Source organism: Spermophilus citellus, assembly GCF_964194105.1.
Source record: "Spermophilus citellus genome assembly, chromosome: 3".
Lineage (NCBI taxonomy): Eukaryota > Metazoa > Chordata > Mammalia > Rodentia > Sciuridae > Spermophilus > Spermophilus citellus.
The window spans coordinates 30,955,597-30,968,115 of record NC_138184.1 but is presented as its reverse complement, the minus strand read 5'-3'; the positions used below and the strand labels follow the sequence as shown (position 1 = coordinate 30,968,115).

The 12,519-nt window shown below is 42.0% G+C and overlaps 1 protein-coding gene across 2 annotated transcripts in view; it reads right to left on the bottom strand.

The window, feature by feature from the left end:
- OSBPL10 (oxysterol binding protein like 10) overlaps positions 1-12,519 on the bottom strand; it is a 283,487-nt gene that overhangs the window by 174,626 nt on the left and 96,342 nt on the right. For both annotated transcript variants that reach the window (XM_081283103.1, XM_081283102.1), the window contains exons 2-3: positions 7,143-7,318; positions 4,227-4,306 (exon numbers count right to left, since the gene is read on the bottom strand). In XM_081283103.1, coding sequence (XP_081139229.1) covers positions 4,227-4,306; positions 7,143-7,318 — 256 coding nt within the window. The remainder of the gene's footprint in view (positions 1-4,226; positions 4,307-7,142; positions 7,319-12,519) is intronic.

Genomic DNA, 12,519 nt, shown 5'->3' with positions numbered 1-12,519 from the left:
TAACACCAATACTTTTCAAGCTATTTCAGGAAATAGAAAAAGAGGGAGAACTTCCAAATACATTCTACGAGGCCAACATCACCCTGATGCCTAAACCAGACAGACACTTCAAAGAAAGAAAACTACAGACCAATATCTCTAATGAACCTAGATGCAAAAATCCTCAATAAAATTCTGGCGAATCGGATTCAAAATCATATCAAAAAAATTATACACCATGATCAAGTAGGATTCATCCCTGGGATGCAAGGCTGGTTCAATATACGGAAATCAATAAATGTTATTCACCACATCAATATACTTAAAAATAAGAACCATATGATCATCGATAGATGCAGAAAAAGCATTCGACAAAGTACAGCATCCCTTTATGTTCAAAACTCTAGAAAAATTAGGGATAACAGGATCATACCTCAACATTGTAAAAGCAATCTATGATAAGCCACAGGCCAGCATCATTCTGAATGGAGAAAAATTGAAGGCATTCCCTCTAAGATCTGGTACAAGACAGGGATGCCCTCTCTCACCACTTCTGTTCAACATAGTCCTCGAAACACTGGCCAGAGCAATTAGACAGATGAAAGAAATTAAAGGCATAAAAATAGGAAAAGAACTTAAATTATCACTATTTGCAGACGATATGATTCTATACCTAACAGACCCAAAAGGGTCTACAAAGAAACTATTAGAGCTAATAAATGAATTCAGCAAAGTGGCAGGATATAAAATCAACACGCATAAATCAAATGCATTCCTGTATATCAGCGACAAATCCTCTGAAACGGAAATGAGGTCAACTACTCCATTCACAATATCCCCCCAAAAAATAAAATACTTGGGAATCAACCTAACAAAAGAGGTGAAAGACCTATACAATGAAAACTACAGAACCCTAAAGAGAGATATAGAAGACGACCTCGGAAGATGGAAAAATATACCCTGTTCATGGATAGGCAGAACTAACATCATCAAAATGGCGATATTACCAAAAGTTCTCTATAAGTTCAATGCTATCCCAATCAAAATCCCAATAGCATTTCTTGTAGAAATAGATAAAACAATCAGGAAATTCATATGGAATAATAAAAGACCCAGAATAGCAAAAACAATGCTAAGCAGGAAGTGTGAATCAGGCGGTATAGCGATACCAGACTTCAAACTATACTACAGAGCAATAGTAACAAAAACAGCATGGTACTGGTACCAAAACAGGCGGGTGGACCAATGGTATAGAATAGAGGACACAGAGACTAATCCACAAAGTTACAACTATCTTATATTTGATAAAGGGGCTAAAAGCATGCAATGGAGGAAGGATAGCATCTTCAACAAATGGTGCTGGGAAAACTGGAAATCCATTTGCATCAAAATGAAACTGAATCCCTTTCTCTCGCCATGCACAAAAGTTAACTCAAAATGGATCAAGGAGCTCGATATTAAATCAGAGACACGGCGTCTGATAGAAGAAAAAGTCGGCTATGATCTACATACTGTGGGGTCGGGCTCCAAATTCCTCAATAGGACACCCATAGCGCAAGAGTTAACAACCAGAATCAACAAATGGGACTTACTCAAACAAAAGAAACAATAAGAGATATACAGGGAGCCTTCATCCTGGGAACAAATCTTTACTCCACACACTTCAGATAGAGCCCTAATATCCAGAGTATACAAAGAACTCAAAAAATTAGATAATAAGATAACAAATAACCCAGTCAACAAATGGGCCAAGGACCTGAACAGACACTTCTCAGAGGAGGACATACAATCAATTAACAAGCACATGAAAAAATGCTCACCATCGCTAGCAGTCAGAGAAATGCAAATCAAAACCACCCTATGATACCATCTCACTCCAGTAAGATTGGCAGCCATTATGAAGTCCAACAACAACAAGTGCTGGCGAGGATGCGGGGAAATGGGTACACTTGTTCATTGTTGGTGGGACTGCAAATTGGTGCAGCCAATTTGGAAAGCAGTATGGAGATTTCTTGGAAAGCTGGGAATGGAACCACCATTTGACCCAGCTATTCCCCTTCTTGGTCTATTCCCTAAAGACCTTACAAGAGCATGCTACAGGGACACTGCTACATCGATGTTCATAGCAGCACAATTCACGATAGCAAGAATGTGGAACCAACCTAGAAGCCCTTCAATAGATGAATGGATTAAAAAATGTGGCATTTATACACAATGGAGTATTACTCTGCATTAAGAAATGACAAAATCATAGAATTTGGAGGGAAATGGATGGCATTAGAGCAGATTATGCTAAGCGAAACTAGCCAATCCTTAAAAAACAAATGCCAAATGTCTTCTTTGATATAAGGGGAGTAACCAAGGACAGGGTAGAGATGAAGAGCTTGAGAAGAAGATTAACATTACACAGGGATGATAGGCGGGAGGGAAAGGGAGAGAGAAGGGAAATTGCATGGAATTCGAAGGTGAGCCTCAGGGTTATACACAATTACATATAAGAGGAAAGGAGGAGTAGGAGAAAAATTATACAAGTGAAGAAATGATTTACAGTAGAGGGGGTGGAGAGAGAGAAGGGGAGGTGAGGAGAGGGGAGAGGAGGGGGGATAGTGGAGATTGGGATAGACAGCAGAATACATCAGTCACTAGAAAGGCAATATGTAAATCAATGGAAATGTAACTGATGTGATACAGCAATCTGTATACGGGGTAAAAATGGGAGTTCATAACCCACTTGAATCAAACTGTGAAATATGATATATTAAGAACTATGTTTTGAACAACCAACAATTAAAAAAAAAAAACACATGGCTGGGAGTGTAGCTCTGCTGTTAAGGCCCGTATCTAGCATGCATGAGGCCCCAGGTTCAATCTCAAGCACCAAAATGATGAATGCCCAACGAACTTTGAAGACCTACTCAGCCCCAGGCACAATTTTAGAAATAAAAGTGAAAATGGGGTATCCACTTTTGATCTGCGAGAATATCAAAAAAGTTGATGCCTCAAGATTAATGAGGGGGAAACAAACTTCAGAATTGGTGAGAGTATGCCTTTTTAGGAGACAATTTAGCAATATCTATGAAAATTCAAGTGTGATCCTATGATTATGCTGATACAAATTCATCCTGCAGATACACTACCTAGAAGAACAAAAAATATACATGTAATGAAGATGTTACAGCATTAGGTATAACCAAAAGGAAACAAGCCCAAGTGTCCATAATACTACAGCACTAATATCCATTCCTCAGAGCACCCTCCAGCTATCCTAATGAGATGGAAGCTGATCCATAGGTCTAACATGGAAAGAGTTCCAATATAGGAGGAAAAAGAACTGAAACAAGACCAGTATGCATTGTATGATTCCATTCAGTTTGATGCAGACGCAAGCATTAGATACACATACCAATCCATACTAACAAATGGCTAAATTTACTAGAATGACCACAGTGACAAGAGTAATTACTTCTAATAATATTTGGCAATAGGTTGGGTAAGACCTTTTTATTTTGTCTTATCTCATGAAAGATATATAAAAGAAAACTGCTTGGGGCGTGTATAAAATACAGAAGAAGACAGTAACTGGATACAATCACTAAATTTGAACTAGTGATATAAAAGGGGTAGTCCTAAGTATTCATTTTAACAAATATTTATTACTCTGGATAATCGTGCTTTGCAATGATTTCCTGTATTTTCGTGATTAGACGTCCTCTGCAATAATCCACGAAAATACCCACACATCTGACACATACTTTCACAAGATCCTGAGAAAATATATCTTGCTTGGATGCCAAATTACCCAAGAGCAATTTTATACACTCAGAATGCAGAAGCTCCTTGCACAGAACATAATCCATTTGAGGTCTCGGTTTTATTTAAGGCTCAGTAACAACAACTAGTCTTCATGAACTGTAAATCTGACTACTGTCTCCACAATGAAATCATCCACTCGAGCTTCTCAATGGGCCAATTAACAGCTGCCTAAATTGACAACAGGAGCGATAAAAGTATCTTTCCAGAATCAGTGCCCATAGCATCTGCATGCTTCAGTAGTCTACCTACAAGAAAATTCTATTTCTTTTGACCCTGGCTTTCAAATTTAGATGTGGCAGGACAAATATGAATTCCATTATTGTGGATAACTTTAAAGGTAACGTGAAAAATATCTCCCCTGAAGAAAACTAACAGGACTGAAAGCAGTCATCCAGGTGGATCAGAAGCCCCCCTCCCAACCCATGGTTACTTACCTTTGAATTTGTTTCCATGTGGTATTTGGCACAAGCTCGAAGCTGAGTCACCCAGAACTGCTTTTCTTTTGCATCAGCAGCTAAAATGGAGAAACAGATAAAGCAATGTGTGCAGAGATCACCCAACTTGTTTCTACACCTACCTAAGAGTGTCCCCCAGCCCTCTGGGGGCCTGGCGAGTGAGGGGGAAGGAGGAGAAAACAGAGGAAAGCAACTTCGAATCAGTGTTCTCCAGTGTTTTTGCAATGATTTCCTGTATTTTCATGATTAGACGTCCTCTGCCATAATCCTTGAAAATACCCACATATCTGACACATACTTTCACAAGATCCTGAGAAAATATCTTGCTTGGATGCCAAATAAGGTGAACTTACACCAAGAACCAAGTCACACCAGATCATCACAGAAAATTTGCATTTGGACTACACTGAAAATGTAATCTGAAATATCTGTTATAAGAATAGGTTTGACAATTTTTCAACCTCCTCTTAAGTCCTTTCTACTTTTTAAAAGACAGCAGGGAAGGAGTTGTGTGATTATTTTTAAGTGATTATGTGAGGCTCATATGAGCATTGAAGTACAACATTTCAGGGCCTTTTGTGATTCCCAAATTGCACTATGGAGTCAGAAGCATTTGCAAAATGGGCAGTGGGTTAAATTACTATTATAACATGTGTTCAAGGATTCATATGATTGGACAGAATAAGACTAGATGAGATCCTCGAATTTCTCTCAGACATTAATGGGCAATTCAACTGCATATCCTTCCGGCTATACCCCAACTCAAATAATATATATAATTATTCTTAAGTGTCATGGGTGTGAGTTCTAATAAAATGTAAGTCAATTTGACTACAAATATTAACTGCATAAATGTTGTTTATGATCAAATTATTAACTTCATAGTTATTGACCATGCCAAAAAAAAAATGATTCTCTTGGAAATTATACTCATTTACAAAAGTGGGTCTGAGCCATCATTTGGTCAACCAAACCAGACTTCAGGTTCAACTTTCAGGTGAAGAAATCCAGAGTTACAAAAATGGGAAATTCTTTGGCCACATAAGTCATGGTGATGCCTTTAATCTGGAGGCCTATGTCACACAGGACCAGAATGAGACCAGGTGAAACTAACTCCTGAAGACAAAGGAGGTACTGACAGAGGCTTACCATCGAAAATATTCCCAAAAGCTCACAACACTGTGCTCCCATTTTGTTGCAGGTGGAAGAAATGTGAAGTGAAAAAACGGACAGCTAGCTCCTTCCGGGATGGGCCCAGGATAAGCCATAAACATGCCCCTTTTGTAGTTAAGTTTTAGACAAAATTTAGTGCTCTGTGACTATTCCATGCAGATAATAACTTTTACGTTTGCTATTAAAATCGCCCTTTTAAAAAAGGTAGAGTTTAATAATCCACAGAATATTAGCAACTCGATGGCAAAACGAGGTGGCTCAATTGTCGAGTTACTTGGATGTTTCTTTTGTATGGATTTGTGTCATTCTATAAACCACAGGCAGGGTGGGGAAAGTGCCATTAAGTTTTTCACCTGATATTGTTTCTGCTCTGACAATTTATTAAGCAATAAACGGCAAAGCGAAGCCAAGGACCATATAAATCTAGCCAGCTGGAATGCACGCTGCATGAATCTCCAAAGAGCATGAATCTTAGCACGCCCCGCCCCCCCAAAAAAAGAGCTTTCTTCAACTACAGGCATTTTTATTTCATAGGCTTTTGGATTGTTTTATAGATCCTGAAATAGGATTTATATAGAGATAATAAAGAAACATTAGCTTATTTCATCTCTTGGGTAGTAAAGCCTAGAAGTGGAAAAGTGAAAACTAGACCAAGAGGTAGTGAGTCTAGGCTGGCTTTGCAGAGGTGACAACCTGTCATGGTCAAGGACAGATAAGAGGCTGTTTCTTGGTACTTGGCTCATATTTTCGTGAAGAAAAATATTACTTTAAAAGGCAGACTTAGCTGCCCCATATCTGATACTTCCGACCCTTCCTTGGGCCTTAATCCCACATGTGTGCGTGCATGTGCACGCACCCATGTGTTGTTTTTTTTTTATTAAAAGAAAACTAAAAAAAGACAAAGCAGAAATCCAGACAGGAGAATCATGGCAATGTAACCCTAACAGAATCCTGGTAGAAAGGCCGGGCAATCAAATTACACTACTGCAATCAAGTCTGGCATTTCAGCGATGAATGTGCCTCCAGGCAGAGCTGGACTCCCTGGACAGTCATGCTCGTTCCTGAGGTTGCCCAGCAAACATCAGTCTTCAGGAGGCGAAGAGCAGGCGAAAAAGCACACAGAGGGAAATTAAATTAACACCAGCAGGCTCTACTGCTACCATGGATTGAATAAAACTTGAATAAAGGGCTCTTTACCAAGAGAAAGTTCGGGAGAAACTTTGGGAGGACGATACTCTAGCCCTTCAAAGGCTGGGTTTGGGGTTAGGGTTGTGGCTCAGGGGTAGAGCGCTTGCCTAGCATGTGTGGGGCACTGGGTTCATCCTCAGCACTGCATGAGTGAAAAAAATAAAGGTCCAGTCAGCAAAAATTTTTTTAAAAAGTTTTGTACTCATAGCACAGCCCACAAAGGGCACTAGAGTGAAGATGTGTACTATGGGGGCAAAAAAAAAAAAATAGACATTGAGGAAATACTAAGTCTTCAGCAATCCTAAGCCTCTGCCACCTCTGTAAAAACCACCTCTCCTTTGTCCTCAATTCCTCAGTTAATTAAAACAAGCAATTCCTAAGGTCAGCTCCACCTCCCTAGCCCAGGGATAAGAAAGGCAGTAATTGTCAGAGTCCTCCAAACCCAGAAAATCATTAAAGGCGATTAAATAGAGCCATCACCATGACAACTATAAAGTAACCCACAAAGCCTGAAAAGTCACTAGAAGCACGTACCTCTCAGTTTATACATCTCCCCATTAGCAGAGTACACGACCAGCATGTGGGGAGCCTCATCGCTCGGGGATACGATGGCTCCGGATAGAGACAGGGCTCCTCGAGGCTTCTGGTGTTTGCTTTGTTCATTTACAAAATACTGCAGGATGCCAGCCTCAAAATCCAGCACAAAGTACCTGCAAAGAAACCACGGTGCATCATTTTTCTCTTCCAGTCTATTCTACACAGCACACAGTGGGGTGGTGGGGTAAGGGGAGTATACAATCCTAAAGTTGACATCAATGCTCCAAACCCATGAAGTTGCAGACAAAAGTTCCTCAAAGGGCCCCACAGAAGTCAAATGGCAGAGAACCCTGGATTCTCATGTCAGAATGGACCCTGTAAAAGGGCCCAGTGGATCAGGTCCATTCAAAACATGGTACAACTCCCATGGCTTCAGCTGGTGCCATGGATACCACATTAAACCTCAGAATGGCAAAGACTAGCAGCAGCATTGCAGCACAGCCTCACAACATGCTCCATGTGACTTCAGAGGAACAGCTGGGATCCATAAGGCCCCAAGAGCAGTGGTTTTATACCCAGGAAGCAGCAGCAAGCGGGGCCTCCACTTCCAACCAGCAGTGAGTGTATCAGGAGGAACCAGAGTATCTGGCATCATCCGTCAGGGAACTGGAGGGACTTCTACAAACACCTGCACATACTTCAGGCCCTCCCATATATGCCTTTTAACAAAGAAGGGGAGAACATCCATAGTAAGAGATGGGGAACTGAAAATTGCCCAAGTCATACATCAAATCTTTGAAGCCAAACATCTGACTTGATGATTATTCTCTCAAACCAGGTGTGGTGGCACACACACTGTGATCCCAGTGGCTCGGGAGCCTGAGACAGGATGATCATGAGTTCAAAGCCAGCCTCAGCAACTTAGCAAGACCCCGAGCAACTCAGAAAGACCTCCTCTCTAATAAAAAATGGCTGGTGATGTGGCTCAGGGTTAAGTGTCCTTAAGTTCAATCCCTGGTACCAACTTTTTTTTTTTTTTAAAGAAGGATTATTCTCTCAAGCTGTCACCTGCTAAGTAGTAAGACAACTTCCCCTTCTCCACCAAGATGGAAATGCCTTCAACTGGGACTCAAATTCTTCCTGCAGCCTAGAGACCAAGCACAGTGCCCCCTGGCTTTTCTTCCTCTCCCCTTCTGCTCCAACCACCCTGGGCTTCCCTTCCCTCTTTCCCCCCAAGACCTTTGCATATGCAGTTCTGCCTGTCGGAAACAGTTTCTCAAAGTGTGGTCAACAAATTTTGCAGGTCCACACAAACGGACACTAGTGCACAACGGCTTTTTGAAACTTTCCTGCATGTGGTTCCCCCACCCCCAATCGGTATGATCAGTTGAACTGGTCTCCGACTAGTTGAGATGTCAAACACATGCTGCTACTTATTAGTCACTAGTCACAGGCATTCACAATACCTACAGGAGGAGATCCTTCACTACAGGCAAGCTGAGAAACACCTGCCCAGAAAGAACTTCCCCTTCTTACAATGTTCCCTCCTTTTTCTTGCCAGGCTAACTTTGAGATCAGACATCCCTCTTCATAGCACCCTGAAATTCTGGTTGTGGAAGTCTACCTTTGTGTCGATATGATTCAATGTCTAGCCTCTGGGTCCCCACCCCAGTACCCAGCACAGTACCTGACTTCACTCCATTACTATTGGTTAAAGAAATGAGCAACTTCCTGAATTCCACATGTACTGTATACCTGAGCCATGCAGTGACCTCAGACACAGCAAAATACTTCACATTTGAAGAACACCTGACACAGGTCAGATCCTTTCCACACTACTAACTTGGGTAGTTCTCAGTTTCAATATCAGATTGCACTATATTCCTTTTGACCACATCCTATCTTTGTAAGATGTTTCAGCATTTGCTACAATAGAGAAACACTGGGGGCTGGGAGTGTAACTCAGTGGTAGAACTTGCACCTCACATGCATGAAGCCCTGGACCAATACTCAACATGAAAAGAAAATTAATGTAGAAGACAGGAGTTATGTTCAATATAATTCCAAGGTTTGAGCAGCCATGCAGTGTCCACAAGTGCACACATTCCACTGATAAGTAATTGTAGCTAAGAAAGGAAAATAGTTTTCCTCCAATGTTTTTCAAAGGGCTACCAAGTTAGTACAAAACTCCATCCAAATGTATGCCTTAACTACTTCATAAATAAGATTTATGGTGAGATTTCTTTTTAACCTAAAAACATGGCTAAGAAAGTTTACAAACTTCCTGCCTTATTTATTTTGATTATGACCTAGAAGACCAATGTAGAGATGCCCAAAGATGCAAAGAAACTTGAAATCCAAGCCCAGCTCATCTGCATCCAAATTCAGGGCTTAGCCCACTGTGGCAATTGCAGATGCTCCCTTATCTCCCAAGGATCTCTCCAGCCTCTACTTGTGTACTGTATTCCCCTAACCTTCCTGCTGCAACACAGCCAGTAACACTGAATGCCTCTGCTGCCAGGCACAGGGGCTCTTCCTCACCCTCCTGCTCCCATGGAGCAAGGAGCAGCCACCTCCTGAGCCCATGAGCACCCAGTCCTCAATCCTCCAAAACTTCTCGTCTTTAAGAAGTCTTCCAATTGTAATTATTTTTAATAGTCTGGATGACCTGGCCAAGATGATCTATTTCACTTCTCTCCTTCCCTCTCATCTCTCATGTCACTAATACACTTCTGGTTCTCATGATCAACACATATAAATCAAGACATAAAAATGTATCATAAACTGGGACTATTAAAATGGGATCCCTAGCCCAACAGTAGCCTCATCACCCTGGAGCTTGTCAGAAATGGAAGCCGAGGCCACACCCAAAACCTGCACAATCACAAATGCTGCGGGAGGAGCCGAGGAAGCTGTGCTTTCCAAAGCTTCCAGGCCATTCTGATGCAGGTAAAGTCTGAGAAGCACTGGCTAAAAACGACCATCACCAAATCCCTTTTTCTTCTTGCAGTAGACATTGACGAAATGTTCCAGAACAGGGTTTGAGCTTTAGCCAACAAAATGCAAGCAGAAGCAATGCAGGGCTGGCTCATAAAAATCTCAGCTCCAGGTTCATGTCTTTCTACTTGAAATTTGCTTCTACTCGTGAAGACCAACTCCAAAGATAGATGAACCAGGTTAATTTCTGAGCTGCCAACGGTCAGGGTAGGTGCTAATGCCTCTCTAGGAGGAAATGCTTTCAAGTTGACCTATAGTTAATGTCACCAGGAGTGTGGCTATGTAGACAAGTCACACCATTACCCACAGTCCTTAAAGGCGCAGGAACTTTGGCACATAGTCTCCCCCAACATGGGGTGGGGGGGGGGGAGACACAGCATTCCCATGAATGAGTGCTGCTCTCACGCTGGGGGAAGTAGAACAGAAGGGGATGTGTGTTCAAGGAACAGGCAGAACCGACTTGCTCTCGACTGCCTCGATTTCTCTGTGCACTGTGCCACTAATTGCAATGGAGAGAAGACAATCTCTCTGCTTCCTCCTCCCACCAACCCCGCCATGGAAGCCTGGCAGCTAACCAAGCACATCCTGCACAAACAAGCAACTCCATTTGCAAAGGATAGCATTCAAAAGCTGCTTTGAAGAAATTAATTGAATGTTTTATTTTTTCAGAAAGGATGGCAGAATAACCAATTGATGTCATTGTGCAGGATATGGGGACATATTAATGATTTTTCATATTATCCATTTCAAACTGGCATCTTAATTCCAACCTCCTGCCTCAGATGTGGCGAGGGACCATTTCCACTACTTCCTAAAAATAGTTTAAATGCAAATGCGCAAATCTGAATCGTGCATCCTAAGGAAGGTCATCAATAATGTACTGCTAAGGACACTTAAAATTTCATCATATTTGGAGAAGAGCATGGGGTCCTGTCTGATTAAGAACCACAACACACTACACAAAGTGCTCTCTCAGCACAGCCTTTGAAAGTTCAGTCAGCTCCAGGCAGACAGGTAAGAACTGCCTAGACGGCATTCAAAAGAGCAATTCCTGTTGGTCTGCATCCCCTGGGAGGAAACAAATTAAGTTTGGCTTCCCACCAGGTCACAGCTCTGTCTGCTTCCTGCCGGTTGGAGCCTGCAGCTATATCTAAAAATCACAGCTTTCATTCTAAATAGGAAAGTTAACCATATTTCTAGATTAGGCTTCATTAAGCCGAGTAAAACTGCTAGATAAAATCCTGCAACAATCTTAAAGTCTTTCCCTTCTAGAGGGAAGAACAAGGCAAACCTAACTTCCAGGTTCTGTTATCTTTTTAAATTAGCATCTTTGCACTGTAGTGTGCAACTTGACTCCTATGTAGGTGACCTTAATTGTGTACAGAGTTTTTTGTTATGTGAAATGAAAAGTCAAATAACGTGCTGGGTAAGAAAGGGGAGGAGTCAAACCCATGAATGAAGTGTCAGTTTAGCTCTAGAAAGTCCCCCAAAGGCTCAGATGTTGAGGGCCTGGTCCCCAACTGGTGATGCTATGGGAAAGTAAAGGGAATGTTAGGAGGTGGGGTCTAGCTGGAAGAGGTGGGTCACTGGGACGTGTCTTTAAAGATATTTGGTCCCCAGCCCCTAGCTCTCCTTCTCTGCTTCCTGGCTTTCATGAGGCAAATAGCTTTCTTCTGCCACAATCTTCAACCATGATATCCCACCTTGCCATAGCCTGAGAGCAATGGAATCAACTGGCCACAGACAAACCTCTGAAACCATGACCCAAAATAAAATCTTTTCTCCTTTGAGTTTTTTTTTCTTCAGGTATTTGTTACAGTAACGCAAAACTAATACAGAAAGCCACTTTAATCCTTATCAAGCCAGTTTCTTGATGGCACCCCTACCTAATCCCAAGCTGGGAGCTTTGACAAGGGGAAGGACACTTTCTGGGAAGGGCTCAGGAAAAGCTATTAAATAACTAATATCCTTAAACCAATTCTGTTCCTTTGCAAAGAAAAGGAAGTACACACACGCACTCACATAAACTCACATTTGCAATATGTGCCCTCTCACTGGAGCCCACAAACACCTACCTATACATGCTCATGCTAGCACACGCTTACAAACTAGCTCTTGCACACTCATGCATCCACTCACTCACACATGCGTTGGCTCACCGACTCCCACAGAGCATAGCACCTACACCTGGTTGCTTTCCGGTCTGGCATCTCTCAAGGATCATCCGTCTACACCAGTGGCCTTGCTATTCCCCCCTCCCCCTCGCATTTGCATGACAAGTTTCATTACAGAAGTGAACACTGGGCCCTTTTACTTTGCAGTGTGTGTGTGTGGGGGGGGGGTGGCCAGGGCCAACAGCCGCCCACCAAACCCTAGG